Genomic DNA, 19,108 nt, shown 5'->3' with positions numbered 1-19,108 from the left:
AGTGGCCGCTGTTTCTCTCTCTGAACGGTCATGTTGCACTTCCACTCCTCACCACTGGAGGCTGCTGTGTTCATCTTAGGAATTGCTTTTAAAGGGGTTGTCCCATCACAAGGATCCTATCTATACTGCTAGTTTATGTGGCTATAAGACTTTTTGTAAATACATTGCGTTATCAAAACTGCTTTGTTTGGTCGCTATCTGTTATGGTTTGCTGGGTTTATTAAAAAAAACTAACAAAAGAGACCCAAAGGAGCCCACTGGGCTCTGGACCACAGAAGCGCCCTGGTGTGAACTGGGTCTGACAGTTCGACGTCACTGCCAGCCCTCTACATACCCTAGTTCGCTCTGTACAATCACAGCGGCCTGTGCAGGTCCGAGCAGCCGCACAAGGACTCAGTCTAGACAGCACTTTGGTGCTAGACTGTCCACAATTAGCTAGTGTGCACACAGTGGCTTCCTGATGCACACCAAGCAGCTAACAACAAAAGTATTTTTCCCTTTTTTTAGGAAATAGCATTCTACCTGAACTACAATACTGCCTAACAAAGTTTCTGGCTAGCTAGCTATCCTGAGCACACGCAGTGCATTTGTGAATTGACATTAGGGCAGCGGGCTGAGGAACCTCCCTCCTTATAAAGGGAAAGGGCGGTCCACTTTTGGCCAAGCCAGCTGCCCAAGGCGGAGGTGATTGGTTGATACAACTGTCAGTCACAGCCTGACCACACCCTCCGGCTGCAAGAGGGTTTAACCCTTGATCCTCCTCATCAGGTTTGACAAAGGAGCGGGACAGAGCATCTGCCCGCAAATTTTTCTCCCCAGGTACATAATGTAACACAAAATTAAAGCGAGAAAAGAAAAGTGCCCATCGCGCTTGGCGAGCATTCAGTCTCTGTACAGACTGAATATAGGTAAGGTTTTTGTGATCCGTGAAAATGTGCAGAGGATGTGCAGCCCCCTCCAGAAGATGGCGCCACTCCTCTAACGCCAATTTTATTGCTAGGAGTTCACGGTCACCAATTGAATAATTCCTCTCTGCTGAGGAAAAGAGTCTGGAAAAGAAGGCACATGTGACCTTTTTCCCAACGCTGTTCCTCTGGAACAGCATAGCCCCCGCTCCCACGGAAGACGCATCCACCTCCAGACAGAAAGGTCTAGACACGTCTGGTCGGTGTAAAACGGGCGCTTCTACAAATCGCTGCTTTAGCATGGAGAACGCCTGTTCTACTGCGGGAGTCCAATTATTAGGGTTAGCTCCCTTTTTGGTGAGAGCCGAAAGAGGGGCTACTAGTGTGGAGAAGTGTGGAATGAACTGTCTGTAATAGTTGGCGAAGCCCAAGAACCTCTGAACTGCCTTTAGAGTTTGAGGCTTCGGCCATTTGAGGATTGCCTCATGCTTCTGAGAATCCATTTGGAGGCCTTCGCCTGACACAATGTACCCCAGAAATGGCAGTCTCTCCTGCTCAAACAAACATTTTTCTAATTTTGCATAAAGCCGATTGTCACGCAGGCGCGAGAGGACCATGCGCACTGTTCGCCGGTGGTCAGTCATATTAGATGAAAAAATAAAAATATCATCCAAGTATACCACCACTGAGGTCTGCAGGAGGTCACGGAAGATGCCATTTACAAATGACTGGAAAACTGCTGGGGCATTGGCCAGGCCGAAAGGCATGACTAGGTATTCGTAATGACCGTCCCTGGTGTTGAACGCAGTCTTCCATTCATCTCCCTTGCGTATACGTATCAGATTATACGCCCCCCGTAGGTCTAATTTGGTAAAAATGGTGGCCCCCTTGAACTGATCAAATAGTTCAGCAATGAGAGGCAGGGGGTACCTATTCTTTACTGTGATGGCATTTAGACCACGGTAATCTATGCACGGGCGAAGGGAGCCATCTTTCTTCTCTACAAAGAAGAAGCCCGCGCCTGCGGGAGATGAGGATTTTCGTATGAATCCCCTTTCAAGATTCTCCTTAATATAATCAGACATCGCCTGAGTCTCAGGAAGGGAGAGAGGATAAACCCTGCCCCGAGGTGGCGTAGCCCCTGGCAACAGATCTATGGCACAGTCGTAAGATCTGTGTTCTGGCAGAGTTTCAGCTGCTTTTTTAGAAAAAACGTCTGCAAACCCTGCATATTGGGGGGGCAAGCCTTCCAGTTCCGGAGGCAACACTGGAGAGACGGCTGGCTGTACTGGTATCATACATCTCTCCTGGCACTCCGGACTCCAACTAATGATCTCCCCCTGCCTCCAGTCTATAACTGGGGAATGCCAGCGAAGCCAGGGGAGACCTAATAATACCGCATCAGCTAAACCCTCTATAACGTGAAAGGAGAGCTGCTCGGTATGTAGTGCTCCGCTTTGTAGAAAAATAGGCGGAGTCTCAAAACGGATCCGTGAGTGGATTTGTGACCCGTCGACCACCGTTATGTCAATGGGGGTCTCAAGCACCCTCATAGGAATGGCATGTTCCTGGGCGAATTTTTCTGAAATAAAGTTCCCCATGGCCCCAGAATCAACAAATGCCCTAGTATTGACCCACCCATTCTCAAGTCTAAGGGCTACTGGGAACCGGATACGAGTAAGGGGTTTTAGCGTGCCCAGTAACCCCCCCCCCCTTGATGGGTACTGGACAGACTCGTTTCCCGGTGGTTTAGAGCATTGAGGAGCAGTGTGCCCTGGTTGGTTACAACGGAAACAGACCACCCCCTTAGCTTTCCTTCTTCTGCTGCCACCAGAAGGGGAAACTTGAGAGGTGTCCATGGGTTCCGTGGACCCCTCAACTGGCAGGGCAACAAAGGGCTTAGAGACCCCCCCCCCTTGTGGCACTAGGTTATATTCAACCTCCCGTTCCACTCTTCTATCAGATAATTGTATATCAACACGTGTTGCCGTGTTGATAAGGGAGGCGAGAGAGGCAGACGGTTCCCTGCCTGCTAATTCGTCCTTTATGTGTGAGGACAAACCTTCCCGAAAAATAGCCAATAAAACTTTGTCTGGCCAATCCAGTTCAGAAGCTAAGGTTCTAGATCACTGCAGGAGTAAATACTAAAACATAACTTTTACTAATATTTGTTTAAAATTGGCCTAAATAAAATGATAACACAATTGCAGTATGACTTCACTATTATCAGGCAACAATTAGTATTTTTATTGCCTTCCCTATACAGTCATCTACAAAATAACTTTTTCCCATATGTAGCTCTCAGATAGTTTGTTGAGAACCACACAGTTTACCCCTTGATATCTGGGTACTAACAAATGCAGAGACCAGAGACCAAGTTGATCAGGTAGCAATCAACATCTCCCACCAGGTGAATGAAAGCTCTGTGGTCTATATACTACATATGCAAGGCTGGCTGTGGCACAACAGGTCCCAGCCAGACCTTAAATAGCTCCATTCATCACAACGTTTTGCAGTGATGTTCACATATGCTGCTAGGTATTTCTATATTGTGGAGCCTGTATTTAGCATTGCATCCACAGTATACCAATAATAAGGTCTGGAGCACTTCCTAGCACTGCAGCCTAGCCACAAGCCGTAGTTTCATCTCTCCCTGTGTAGTGTTAGTCAAACTGTCTACCTTACAGCCTCATAGGAGCCCAGATGCAACACAGCCCCAGAGGTATTTAGTCTCCAATTACTCTGCTATACTAAGTTACCAGGTCCTCCCCATTTGCTTTAGAGGTCCCTGGTTTCCCCTCTACGCAGCGTTTCGCTAGGGTAACTAGCTCATCAGGAGGATATTGATATGGGAAACGATGTCTCTGCAGTTAAAACTGCAATTCCCGTGCCCCTGATGGTGGGACACGGTTCGAAACTCGATGGCAAAATTAGCGACCGAGTTTTGGCCTTGTCGCAACCGCAAGAGCTGAGATGCATAGGTGGACTGGGGCACAGGGCCATGAAACACCAAACGAAGTGCTTCAAGCAGAGAGGTTAGTGTAGCTAACTCTGCCGCGCCCCGTTCCTTCAAGGGGGTGACCCAGGCCAAAGCTCTTCCGGTAAGCAGCGACACTACAAAGGCCACCTTAGCTTTCTCTTCAGGGAAGAGGCTGGGACATGCCTCAATATATGTGGTGCACTGGTGAATAAATCCCCTACAACCGCTCGGATCACCTGCATATCGTTCCGGCGGTAAGAGAGGACACGGTAACGCCGCAGGAGTCGGCAGATTACACACCAGTTGAGCCATAGCCTGAACTAAAGTTTGTGACAGTGTGGAAATGTCAGTGGAGGCTGCTGCAGCAGACGCTCGACTGTGGCCAGGCGAGTATTCAGGCTGCTCACCAGATTAGCCAAATGAGCATGGGAATCCATTATGCGGCGGGGCTCTGGCCCTAATGTACTGTTATGGTTTGCTGGGTTTATTAAAAAAAACTAACAAAAGAAACCCAAAGGAGCCCGCTGGGCTCTGGACCACAGAAGCGCCCTGGTGTGAACTGGGTCTGACAGTTAGACGTCACTGCCAGCCCTCTACATACCCTAGTTCGCTCTGTACAATCACAGCGGCCTGTGCAGGTCCGAGCAGCCGCACAAGGACTCAGTCTAGACAGCACTTTGGTGCTGGACTGTCCACAATTAGCTAGTGTGCACACAGTGGCTTCCTGATGCACACCAAGCAGCTAACAACTAAAGTATTTTTCCCTTTTTTTAGGAAATAGCGTTCTACCTGAACTGCAATACTGCCTAACAAAGTTTCTAACTAGCTATCCTGAGCACACGCAGTGCATTTGTGAATTGACATTAGGGCAGCGGGCTGAGGAACCTCCCTCCTTATAAAGGGAAAGGGCGGTCCACTTTCGGCCAAGCCAGCTGCCCAAGGCGGAGGTGATTGGTTGATACAACTGTCAGTCACAGCCTGACCACACCCTCCAGCTGCAAGAGGGTTTAACCCTTGATAAACCTGACTGCCGGCACAAGGGTGAAGTGACAGGCGGCAATACGCTACCGCAGAGAGACGGGCTGCGACCCGACCCCTCGGCCGCAGTTGCCGCACAGTCCTAACACTATCTTAATTTATTCACTTCATTGTTTACATGCGATTCTATGACCATGGGCCCGGACCATGGGCTTATCTGCTCAGTCCCCAAGTGACGTAGCTGCCTGCTCTCAGGGGGGAGGGAGGGGCTGAGTGCTGGGAGCAGCTCTGAGCTGTGCATGTCTCTGCCACAGACAAGCAACGGAGCTCCTCAGATAGGGGAGGGGGGAGGTGAGAGCTCCGGGATTTCTGAGCTCTTATCTCCTGCTCTTCATCATATCAGTCGGTTTAATTGAATTTGGCTGATCAGGACTGAGATAGGGAGTCCGTTACCTTTGTATGTATTACAAACTGACTCAAATCCAGCTCTGCTACATCAGCTTCATACTGTGGTGATTCATTGACAACCAATCACTCATTACTGACTGCAAACATAGCAGAGCAAGTGAAACCCCACCCACCAATGTGCCGAGAAAACCAGGAAGTGAAGAGAGCACACAAGAACAAGAGTTATGGGAATACCCCTTTAACATAGATGACCGATGTGTACCAATGTGAAGCCATCTTGTTTTCTATTTGGGCCTATTTATACCCATGAGGCAGTACAGCCTTTGCTTCTGTATTGTGACTTGTTGTGTTACGGTCAGCAGGATATATTAAAAAAAACTAAATAATAATAATCCTGCGGAGCCCACTGGGCTCAGAACTGCAGGGCGCACTGGTGTGAACAAGGCCGACAGTTAAGCTCTCTGTCAGGCTACACCGCAAACTAGGTGCTCACTGTTATGTCACAGGGCAGGACAAAGCAGCCGCTAAATGAATACTAAGTCTTGTTAGTTAGACAACAACTAACAATGAGCGAGTGCTCTCAGCAGCTTACTGGGCCGCACCCACACCATGCCACCGGCTGTGGAGAACCACAGGTCACAGCCTGCCTAAGGCAACTGACAGACGGTGAACATATAGCAGTGCTGGGCCAAACACACCGCCGCAGCACATGAAACCATGGAGGTTAGAGGCTAGCTAGGGGGGATTCCCTGGGCAATTCTAAGGACAATTCTAACTAAGCCCTACCTAGCTAAGGCAGTACTCTGCCAAACTAATGTACGCACTGACGTGCCGCATCTGGTATCTGAGATTTCAGGCTAGAGCACCTGGGGTCCACACCAGCCTCCTTAAATAGAGGGAAGGCAGGACCGATCAGCCAGCCCAGGTGCTCAAGCCAGATGCCGATAGGCTGACACCAGTATCCATCAGCAGATCGACCACGCCTATCGGCTGCAAGGGGATTAACCTCATACATGCTGGACTGAGCCGAAACAGTGGAACAGGCTGTGGCCCAGTCCTAACGTTGCAGTCTCCTGCTCCTCAGAACTGTCTTTCCCAGATTCTTTGCTGTATTACCATTGCGATCTTCACTCCAAGCTGCACCCTGGACTACTACTACTCCTCAATACCTATCTGCTCCTGGCTTACTCCATGTGACCACCAGATTCCAGCCGTATATACTGGTAATGTAACACAGGCCCTAAAACGTCAAAGTGCGTTTATGAAACGTGACGTGTCCATGGATATCACTTCTATATGGAGAGCTCTGCTAGACATACAAGTACATATGACCGCCCAACGTATTGCACTGGCATGGGTTCCTCTAGTATGCCGTGCAGACCAAGGCCCGAATACATCCAGACCTACGTTGGTGAAGGGAATCTGTCAGATGGGAGATTGGCCATCTTCGGGTTTTGAAACTGGCAATGGAATTTGAGACAGGTAACATAGATGAAGACGAGTTTGATCACACATCACATCGCTCCAACTATCCAAATTCCAGCAGCTCGTGGATTCCTCTCTGGTGCTTCACTTGAATGTGGTGGTGTTGCACAAGAACAGTCGTGACATGATGATGTCCAGGAATCATTAGAGGATTTTTTTCCATGAATTCCACTTTGGCTTCCTGAAGACGGCCTCCTCTTCTCAGCAGCCCAACATGGTCAATGATTGGATGGAGCTTCTTCAAAGCCCTGTCTTTAGGATTGGCTTGGCTTTTGTTGAGGTGGTCTACTTCTTTGGCATAACACTCACGTTGTACTGTGAGATGTTCTTGGACCTCTCTAGGCTGGGAATGGTCTACTGTGATTCCAACCTTTGTGGGGTTTGTGTCCCGTGGGTAAGGCCGACTTGAAAGACTGAGATAGATGAGCGAAACAAGCCATAGCACAAACAAGTGACTTCCAGGTCAAGAACCTGCTGAAACGATGGGATCTGAGGTGTTGGTGTGAAGCCACCATGCGTCAACTGGATTCCCTTTGATGTCATAGACATGGTCACAGTAGACATTTCTGCCCAGACTGCCCCATCCCTTTAATATCACCCACTTATATATTGAGGATGGGCCATTATTATCCAGACCATTCATTATAATGGCCGGCAGAATCTTGAGGACGTGTATGGGTGGAGGAGCGTCTATGTAATATCGCCAGGCTCCTTCCTTGATCACCCCAGACATCGACCTTCCTCGCAACTTAATTCTCTCAACATCTAATAAATTGAAAGACAATGTTTTGTACACCAGGTGGTTCCATCAACCTAATACCAGAAGTCAAGAAGGAGGACCTTCTATAGCAAGGACCAGGCTCTATTCCTGCAAAAAGACTTTGTTCTTAATTCTTACCCCGATTATAAGAGTAGATATTGCTTCACTGAGGACACCGCCATCCCAGAGCCCAGGATTCAGGTAAGAATTTTTTGATTTCTACATCTTTCAATTGCTTTTTTTCTAGAGCGCCACAACTCTGTACAGGTTGTTAGTGGTATTGCAGTTCGGTCCTATTCACTTTATTGGAGTTGAGCTGCAATACCAGACACAACCCATGGACAGGAGTGGCGCTGGTAGACACCTTGTCTGATAGTTGATTAATGTTAATCCTAAATAAATTGAACAACCTGTAATAAATTCTCCGCATAGTAACATGTGAATTATTCTTACATCGCAGGTGTGGTTTCAGAACAGAAGGGCCAGACACCTGAGGAAAGCCTCCAAGGAGCAACCGCCATAAGTGTGGGCAGATCATATGAGGCCCCCAAGTCTGCAATAATATCTCCACCACCAACTAAAGAGGGGCCCGAACCAGAGAAGCAAAAGCAACGAACAAAAGAATCATCACCGATCCAACCTGGTCAGCACTTTACAGCGCCACAAAGTAATATAACGTAGTGTCATCTTGTCCTTAACATGTTTATAGCATTTGGGTTTTTTTACGTTTTTTATTGAAGGTCTCAAATTTTTATTACAAGTAAAAAAATTTGATATGTTTTCTATCCTGACGTATAATATCTGTTTTATGTTACAATAAAAAAAAAATATTATTTATTGTCTATCGGAGTCGGCGGAATTTTTTTTTTCCATTTCTATTAGTAGCGAGGATAGCCGCTGGGTGTCTACTGCTTTAAGCAGTAGACAACCGGCTTTAATGCCTCCGATCGGTCCCCGGACTGATCGGAGACATTAACCCCCTCCGGTGCTGCGATCAAAGGCGCCGGAGGCGCCATTTTCCCGGCGGCGCATGGGCACCGCCATTTTGGCCGGGATCGCCGGCTCCTGGAGCATGCTCCAGGGCTGACGTCCCGTTGCCATGACAGCCGGGAGCCTTGTACAGACTCCCAGACTTGTCTGCAAATCCTCTCTTTTGCAGGCTGGTCTATGCAGCCTGCAAAAGAAAGGATGATTTTTTGCAATGCATTGCAATGCATTAGCATTGTAATGCATTGCATTAGTGATCAGACCCCCTGGGGTTCAACACCCCTAGGGGGTCTAATAAATGCAAAAAAAAATTTAAAAAAAAGTTTAAAAAAATATAAAAAAATATAAAAAGAATTAAAAGTTCAAATCACCCCCCTTTCCCTAGAACACATATAAAAGTAGTTAAAAACTGTGAAACATATACATGTTAGGTATCCCCGCATCCGAAATCGCCCGCTCTACAAATCTATAAAAATATTTTTCCTGTTCGGTAAACGCCGTAGCGGGAAAAATAGTCGAAAGTGCCAAACCACCGTTTTTTTCACTGTTTTGATTCTGATAAAAATTTGAATAAAAAGTGATGAAATCAATAACATTTCCCGAAAATGGTAGAACTAAAAAGTACACCCAGCCCCGCAAAAAAAAGACGCCCTATGCATCCCCGTACACTTATGTATAAAAAAGTTACGGCCGTCAGAATATGGCGACTTTTAGAAAAAAAAATTTTTTAACACAGTTTACGGGTCAAAATGTAAATAAAACCATATAAATTTGGTATCCCTGGAACCGTACCGAAACACAGAATATAGGGGACATGTCATTTTGGCTGCACAGTGAACGTCGTAAAACCAAAGCCCGTAAGAAAGTCGCAGAAATGCATTTTTTCTTCAAATCCACCCCATTCTGAATTTTTTTCCTGCTTCCCAGTACATTATATAGAATAATTAATGGTGGCATCATGAAGAAAAAATTGTCCCGCAAAAATGAAGACCTCATATGGCTCTGGGAGCGGAGAAATAAAAAAGTTATGGGGTTTTGAAGGAGGGGAGTCAAAAACGAAAAACGAAAATCAAAAAATGCCATCGGTGGGAAGGGGTTAATAACTAGCTTTTACTTCAGCCGCAGAACCCCGACCCCCTGCGGGACCCACCTGAAGCGGTGCGCAGGCTTGTTCCTTTACCATGTGTCCGCAGTGGGCCCTTCCTACACCTGTGGGTCCATGGACCCTCGAGGCCCACCCTGCGGCCCGCTGGAACTGTTTACCTCCTCTCCCTCCTGGCACCCGCCACCCCCCTTTCTCCCTACCTGCTTCCCCATGTGGTCACTGCTTCCTCCTACCCCGTGCCCCCTTCCCCCTCTAACCCCATGCCCCCTACTCCCGTGTTACCTACTCCATGCCCCCTTTTTCCCCCTACCCCATGCCCCCTTCCCCCGTCTTACCTACCCCGTGCCCCCCCACCCTGCGGGCCGCTGGAACTCTTTACCTCCTCTCCCTCCTGGCGCCCGTCAAACCCCTTTGTCCCTACCCGCTTCCCCATGTGGTTACTCCTTCCTCACACCCCATGCCTCCTTCCCCCGTCTTACCTACCCCGTGCCCCCTTTTCCCCCCACCAGACCCTGCCGACCATGTGTCCCCTTTCCCCCTACCAATCTGTGGCCCCGGTCTCACCACAGCCTGGGCTTCCCGTGTACTGATGTTCCGACTTGTAGTGTCCAGAGACGGCAGATGCTGCGGGACAGCTGACCGAACCAGCGTTCCAGAGCGTGGTGCAGGTGACCCCCTGTCCGGCCATGGCAAAGTACTGCGGTCCCGTGGTGAGGCCACACAGGTGGGGAAGCGTATGGACTTGTCGCTGGCCCAGAGTAGAGGCCCTTGTGCAGGACGGTCTGGACCTCTCAGAGACGCCATGTTGGTGTGGACGGCGGCCGAACGATAACTCCGCCCATATAGAGAAGCGGCACCCAATCAGGTGAGCTGCTGAAGGGGCTGGGATGACATCATCCCAGGTCCTACAGCGTGCCAGGTCCTGCAGCGAATTGAACCGTGAGAAGCACCGAGCATGGGAGTGAATTGCGGTGGTGTACGGGAATTCCATGTAGCCTATCGTTCAATCCGAGACCCAAGGTATGTATGTGCGCATTTTCAGACAAAACCATTCGCCCGTGTAGGTGTGATTGAGGAACAAACATCCAAACACACAAACATCCAAAAACACATACTTTCACCTTTATAATATTAGTAGGATCTTTAATAATCAATTCTTAGAGTAAAGTGTTTTCGGTTACATTCGATCAATGACCTTAAATGAAAGTTTTCTACATTCCATCTACATTCCATTTTTATGGATTACTATTAAAGCTTGGTGAATTTTACTGCTGGCTGGTGAGTGCCCTGATTTTTCTATTTTCTTGTATTATATTGGACTATTTATCAACAGTGAGCACCACCGAAATGCCAGATCATCTAGTCTGAGATCCAGTTAATTGGTGTATGTTCACACCCACAGAATGGTGCCGCTGCTTTTGAACTTTTTTGTCACTCTATGTGAAAAGTATATACATCTTGAGAGCTTTGCCGTGTAGATGGGCACATATATACAGAGTCATCTCGCTATTCTTAGAGAGTGGGCGTCTTCAGCTCTGTTGGATTGCTGAAAGCTGACTTATGGCAACAGTTGACTCCCAATCATTGCAGCTGCCGTAAGACGCACAAAGTTTACTGCGGATTAATAATGGTTTAGCAATAAATAATAGAAAATAGAAATAAATAAAGAAAGAAATTGACAAAGATTAGAAAGATTTATTGTAAAAAAGAATCAATATAGAATCTATAAAGATAAAATTACATAATAGTGACCATACTGTGCCCATTATCATTATACAACATGGTGTGCCCCAAATACAGATCTGCCCTAATTACTATTATTGTGCTTCCTGCAGAAAGGGAAAGTTGATCCCTGAGATGGGTCATGACACGAATCTGAGCGAGGACAACTCCCTGAGGGTCCCATAACTAATATATTGACTGCCCCTATGTTGGATGCATAAACCCATTAACTTTATCGCGTGTCTATAATCTGGTGACATTCTTACTAGAGTACGCCGGCAACACATCGGCCTCCTCTGTCACATCTGCATTTCGAACTCCTCTCTGTTCAGGATCCTGTAGTTACAATTTCTATATGTTAAAGGGTTTAAGTTTCTGAACTCCCGACACGCTTCAAATACCTTGGCAATGACAGGGGCCAGTGGTTCGATCCCTGCTGTGTCTGCCAACCACTGGTTATACTCCCATTGGTGGTCTCCTATGAGATGAAGGTGCTTTAGTGGTAAACCTGAATTTCGGTGCTCCAACAGCTCTTTTCGGGACTCAGAAAGCATTTCCTCCGGAGCTGGTAATGGGCATTTGCCCTCCAGCACTTGCAAGAAAAATTGGGCCTGGCAATCAGCAAATGGGAAAGGCAATACAATTTTACAGGCCCCAATAAAGCCCAGGGTAGGGTATCGGGCATGGATAATGTGTTTATAGAGTGGTGGCAGGTGACCTTGCCCTAGGTCAGGACTTTCCAGATATCTAGCTTCTAAAAGTCCCCAGTCCAATAAATCCTCATGTTCCACCCCTTCACCATTAATGGTACCATCACCAATTGCTCTTCGGGCCCCAGGCAACAGGAACGGGTAGTGGTATTTGTATCCAGTACAGAAAATCAAAGTATCTGCTTCAATCTTTGTTCCATCCTCAAATATGAGAGCATCATGAGTAGCACCAACCACCGGAGGTGCCACTGAGACTTTTTCTGCTTGGATCCACGTTTGGGGAAGACCACGGTGGCTCAAAATGACACGTTTGGCGTGTGCAGAAAGTTCCATGGCTATATCTATACCTGAAGGTCCTGAGCCCAAAACAACTACGGAACGTGACGAGAAGGCCTCCGGATAGCGGTAAAAATGGCTGTGTAACACTTGTCCTACAAAAGGAATGACAACTATTATAACCAACGTCTGAAGCCCAGCTAAATGGAGGAGCCACCTACTGTACACCTGGCTGTTGGACCCCCATGATCAAATCTCAATGGCTATCCTTATTGAGGTCCTTGATTACTTCATTAATTTTTTTCCAACTTTTTCGATACCTCTGGCCTTATACGATGTTTGTTGCCAGTCTTTCAACCCACTTGTTCCTAAACGTATCTTTTTGGGGGTAGAAAAATAACCAATCCAATAAAAACTCTTCTCTCACCTTGAAAATCCTTCATACCCGGGATGTCAGGGATGTAGGGATGAGAGTAATGTCTGCGGAGAATGAGGCACAACATCACTCAGGCGCCAAGTCAGATGGACAAGAAGATTTCAGACGGAAGGAATATATTGAAGGCAATGAGAAGAAAGAGACTGGAGAGAGGTCAATGGGGAAAGAGGAGGAACTCAAATGTCCACCCTGGACATCAACTCCATTAGGTGGACTATGTCAAGTACAAGAAAGCAAAAACTTATCTCATTGGACTGATGTACAAGGTATCAAGTATCAGTACCTCCCACAACTTGAACCAGGTCGTATTGTACCAGACATAGCCCAACGTTTATCCTCCACTACTCCAACAAGGGCGTCTTAGAAGTAGTGGAGTATTTTTAAGACCAGAGATAGATCTGGTCCATATAAAATATCAGTTGGGGACACTCACCCCACGCACACCATGACAGCATCAAATTTTTCCAAGACTTCTTCCCCTCGAGCGCTTGACACCACCGTCCAAGAGACCCGCTCTTCATCTCCGTGCACTGGATAGACGGACACCACTTGAGTGTTAAACTGCAATGTTTAGAGGATAACGTGAAATTTACATCAACATGGACTGTACCCTAAAGGAATTTCGGGAATTACTTTATCCAGTGGTACCCTAGTGGTGACCCATCCAAGTGGTTGGTTACATTGCCCATAGCCACAAAGGGGAGGTCACTTTCCATTATAGTGTACGGGGATAGAGATATTTTAACATTTCTCATCATGGAGCGCTATAGACCATATACTGTAGATACATATTTCAACCAATTGGTGCCCATACATGGATCTTCTTTAGACCCAATAGACATGGCCTAAACAAAACCAATGTTGGTGCCACAAATTTGTATCTGATTTCTCTCTCTTTCAACCAAATGATGGCTATAACATGTATCCAAGCTGGTAAGACCTAATATGTCTACACTTCTGTACTAATGACTTGCAGAAGACCCCAAACGTTGAAGTCCAGATCCATGACGTTGGTTGTCTTACAGTCCACTTATTGTCTCACCTTTATGTGTGGTCGGATAGAAAATGTATCTGTGTATTCCTCCAAGTATTTTAGCACATCTGAATGATGCATGAAGGACGGCATTGAGGGATCGAAGGGAAAATCTGGAAATTCCATGGTTTCTTTAGGAAGGTTTGTCCTAAAACAATGATGAATCCAAGACATATTAATTAATAACAATAAATCTACACCCTGTGGCCTTCAGGCAAGATTGGACTGGAACAACATAATCTGAGATCTCTTCAGACCCATTACACATGGCCTCAACTAAGAACATATACCAGAATATGTGGAACTTCTCACAAGTCAACCAAAGCTGATGCCACATGATTGGGTCATTACAATAGGTCATAGTGAGGCGGCATATTACTGTGACTTACTTCAAATCTCTGTACATACTGGAATGTGTATTCTCTGTGTTTCCCGGTTCCTCTACGTAAACCCAAGTTCCCCCAACTTGACCAGTCATCTCATACACCACTGGAGGTTCAAAGGTTAAAGGTCTTGAAAGGATATGACGTGCACTGCAAAGTCCAGCAGATCCAGCTCCAATCACTGCCACACGTAGCCGGCGGGATGCCATAGTGGCTTATAATACTGCTGAAGAGCAAAAACATAGTTTAACTCAATTATTGGTCATAATACTGCTCTCTATGTACAAAAATATAACTGCTATAATACTCCCTCCTAAATACAAGAATATAACTACTATAATACTGCTCCTATATACAAGAATATAACTACTATAATACTGCTCCTATGTACAAGAATATAACTACTATAATACTACTCCTATGTACAAGAATATAACTACTATAATACTACTCCTATGTACAAGAATATAACTACTATAATACTACTCCTATGTACAAGAATATAACTACTATAATACTACTCCTATGTACAAGAATATAACTACTATAATACTACCTCCTATGTACAAGAATATAACTACTATAATACTACTCCTATGTACAAGAATATAACTACTATAATACTACCTCCTATGTACAAGAATATAACTACTATAATACTACTCCTATGTACAAGAATATAACTACTATAATACTGCCCCCTATGTACAAGAATATAACTACTATAATACTGCTCCTATGTACAAGAATATAACTACTATAATACTACTCCTATGTACAAGAATATAACTACTATAATACTGCCTCCTATGTACAAGAATATAACTACTATAATACTACTCCTATGTACAAGAATATAACTACTATAATACTGCTCCTATGTACAAGAATATAACTACTATAATACTACTCCTATGTACAAGAATATAACTACTATAATACTGCTCCTATGTACAAGAATATAACTACTATAATACTGCTCCTATGTACAAGAATATAACTACTATAATACTGCTCCTATGTACAAGAATATAACTACTATAATACTGCTCCTATGTACAAGAATATAACTACTATAATACTGCTCCTATGTACAAGAATATAACTACTATAATACTGCTCCTATGTACAAGAATATAACTACTATAATACTGCTCCTATGTACAAGAATATAACTACTATAATACTGCTCCTATGTACAAGAATATAACTACTATAATACTGCTCCTATGTACAAGAATATAACTACTATAATACTACCTCCTATGTACAAGAATATAACTACTATAATACTACTCCTATGTACAAGAATATAACTACTATAATACTGCCTCCTATGTACAAGAATATAACTACTATAATACTGCCCCCTATGTTAAAGAATATAACTACTATAATACTGCCCCCTATGTTAAAGAATATAACTACTATAATACTGCTCCTATGTACAAGAATATAACTACTATAATACTGCCCCCTATGTACAAGAATATAACTACTATAATACTGCCCCCTATGTACAAGAATATAACTACTATAATACTGCTCCTATCTACAAGAATATAATTACTATAATACTACTCCTATCTACAAGAATATAATTACTATAATACTGCTCCTATGTACAAGAATATAACTACTATAATACTGCTCCTATGTACAAGAATATAACTACTATAATACTACTCCTATGTACAAGAATATAACTACTATAATACTGCTCCTATGTACAAGAATATAACTACTATAATACTGCTTCTATGTACAAGAATATAACTACTATAATATTGCCCCCTATGTACAAGAATATAACTACTATAATACTGCCCCCTATGTTAAAGAATATAACTACTATAATACTGCTCCTATGTACAAGAATATGTACAAGAATATAACTACTATAATACTGCCCCTATGTACAAGAATATAACTACTATAATACTGCTCCTATCTACAAGAATATAACTACTATAATACTGCCCCTATGTACAAGAATATAACTACTATAATACTACTCCTATCTACAAGAATATAATTACTATAATACTGCTCCTATGTACAAGAATATAACTACTATAATACTGCTCCTATGTACAAGAATATAACTACTATAATACTACTCCTATGTACAAGAATATAACTACTATAATACTGCTCCTATGTACAAGAATATAACTACTATAATACTGCTCCTATGTACAAGAATATAACTACTATAATACTGCTCCTATGTACAAGAATATAACTACTATAATACTGCTCCTATGTACAAGAATATAACTACTATAATACTGCTCCTATGTACAAGAATATAACTACTATAATACTGCTCCTATGTACAAGAATATAACTACTATAATACTGCTCCTATGTACAAGAATATAACTACTATAATACTGCTCCTATGTACAAGAATATAACTACTATAATACTACTCCTATGTACAAGAATATAACTACTATAATACTACCTCCTATGTACAAGAATATAACTACTATAATACTACTCCTATGTACAAGAATATAACTACTATAATACTACTCCTATGTACAAGAATATAACTACTATAATACTACCTCCTATGTACAAGAATATAACTACTATAATACTACTCCTATGTACAAGAATATAACTACTATAATACTGCCCCCTATGTACAAGAATATAACTACTATAATACTGCTCCTATGTACAAGAATATAACTACTATAATACTACCTCCTATGTACAAGAATATAACTACTATAATACTACTCCTATGTACAAGAATATAACTACTATAATACTGCCTCCTATGTACAAGAATATAACTACTATAATACTACTCCTATGTACAAGAATATAACTACTATAATACTGCTCCTATGTACAAGAATATAACTACTATAATACTACTCCTATGTACAAGAATATAACTACTATAATACTGCTCCTATGTACAAGAATATAACTACTATAATACTGCTCCTATGTACAAGAATATAACTACTATAATACTGCTCCTATGTACAAGAATATAACTACTATAATACTGCTCCTATGTACAAGAATATAACTACTATAATACTGCTCCTATGTACAAGAATATAACTACTATAATACTGCTCCTATGTACAAGAATATAACTACTATAATACTGCTCCTATGTACAAGAATATAACTACTATAATACTGCTCCTATGTACAAGAATATAACTACTATAATACTGCTCCTATGTACAAGAATATAACTACTATAATACTGCTCCTATGTACAAGAATATAACTACTATAATACTGCTCCTATGTACAAGAATATAACTACTATAATACTACCTCCTATGTACAAGAATATAACTACTATAATACTACTCCTATGTACAAGAATATAACTACTATAATACTGCCTCCTATGTACAAGAATATAACTACTATAATACTGCCCCCTATGTTAAAGAATATAACTACTATAATACTGCCCCCTATGTTAAAGAATATAACTACTATAATACTGCTCCTATGTACAAGAATATAACTACTATAATACTGCCTCCTATGTACAAGAATATAACTACTATAATACTGCCCCCTATGTTAAAGAATATAACTACTATAATACTGCCCCCTATGTTAAAGAATATAACTACTATAATACTGCTCCTATGTACAAGAATATAACTACTATAATACTGCCTCCTATGTACAAGAATATAACTACTATAATACTGCCCCCTATGTTAAAGAATATAACTACTATAATACTGCCCCCTATGTTAAAGAATATAACTACTATAATACTGCTCCTATGTACAAGAATATAACTACTATAATACTGCCCCCTATGTACAAGAATATAACTACTATAATACTGCCCCCTATGTACAAGAATATAACTACTATAATACTGCTCCTATGTACAAGAATATAATTACTATAATACTACTCCTATCTACAAGAATATAATTACTATAATACTGCTAATATGTACAAGAATATAACTACTATAATACTGCTCCTATGTACAAGAATATAACTACTATAATACTACTCCTATGTACAAGAATATAACTACTATAATACTGCTCCTATGTACAAGAATATAACTACTATAATACTGCTCCTATGTACAAGAATATAACTACTATAATACTGCTTCTATGTACAAGAATATAACTACTATAATATTGCCCCCTATGTACAAGAATATAACTACTATAATACTGCCCCTATGTACAAGAATATAACTACTATAATACTGCTCCTATCTACAAGAATATAACTACTATAATACTGCCCCTATGTACAAGAATATAACTACTATAATACTACTCCTATCTACAAGAATATAATTACTATAATACTGCTCCTATGTACAAGAATATAACTACTATAATACTGCTCCTATGTACAAGAATATAACTACTATAATACTGCTCCTATGTACAAGAATATAACTACTATAATACTACTCCTATGTACAAGAATATAACTACTATAATACTGCCTCCTATGTACAAGAATATAACTACTATAATACTGCTTCTATGTACAAGAATATAACTACTATAATACTGCTTCTATGTACAAGAATATAACTACTATAATACTGCCCCCTATGTACAAGAATATAACTACTATAATACTGCCCCCTATGTTAAAGAATATAACTACTATAATACTGCTCCTATGTACAAGAATATAACTACTATAATACTGCCCCCTATGTACAAGAATATAACTACTATAATACTGCCCCCTATGTACAAGAATATAACTACTATAATACTACTCCTATCTACAAGAATATAATTACTATAATACTGCTCCTATGTACAAGAATATAACTACTATAATACTGCTTCTATGTACAAGAATATAACTACTATAATACTGCCTCCTATGTACAAGAATATAACTACTATAATACTGCTTCTATGTACAAGAATATAACTACTATAATA

The 19,108-nt window shown here is 42.4% G+C and overlaps 1 protein-coding gene across 1 annotated transcript; it reads right to left on the bottom strand.

Moving 5' to 3' along the window:
- Nucleotides 1-11,629: 11,629 nt before the first annotated feature.
- LOC142204421 (uncharacterized) lies at nt 11,630-14,388 on the bottom strand. Its single transcript, XM_075275734.1, has 5 exons — nt 14,175-14,388; nt 13,795-13,933; nt 13,186-13,313; nt 12,744-12,796; nt 11,630-12,471 (listed from the first exon to the last, which is right to left on the bottom strand). The coding sequence occupies exons 1-5, from the start codon at nt 14,375-14,377 to the stop codon at nt 11,630-11,632; spliced, it is 1,365 nt and encodes a 454-aa protein (XP_075131835.1). The 5' UTR covers nt 14,378-14,388.
- Between the last annotated feature and the right edge of the window lie 4,720 nt (nt 14,389-19,108).

The sequence above is a fragment of the Leptodactylus fuscus genome, chromosome 5 (assembly GCF_031893055.1).
Source record: "Leptodactylus fuscus isolate aLepFus1 chromosome 5, aLepFus1.hap2, whole genome shotgun sequence".
Classification (NCBI taxonomy): domain Eukaryota; kingdom Metazoa; phylum Chordata; class Amphibia; order Anura; family Leptodactylidae; genus Leptodactylus; species Leptodactylus fuscus.
This window is presented reverse-complemented; position numbering and strand designations above follow the sequence as displayed.

Bases quoted from the DNA above. Each gene is read 5' to 3' on its own strand.
- LOC142204421 (XM_075275734.1), bottom strand. From the start codon at position 14,377: ATGGCATCCCGCCGGCTACGTGTGGCAGTGATTGGAGCTGGATCTGCT. The intron at 13,934-14,174 runs GTAAGTCACAGT...TCATTGTTTTAG, and splicing joins AGTATGTACAGAGATTTGAA to GACAAACCTTCCTAAAGAAA. The intron at 12,472-12,743 runs GTGAGAGAAGAG...TTCCTTTTGTAG, and splicing joins GGGTATGAAGGATTTTCAAG to GACAAGTGTTACACAGCCAT.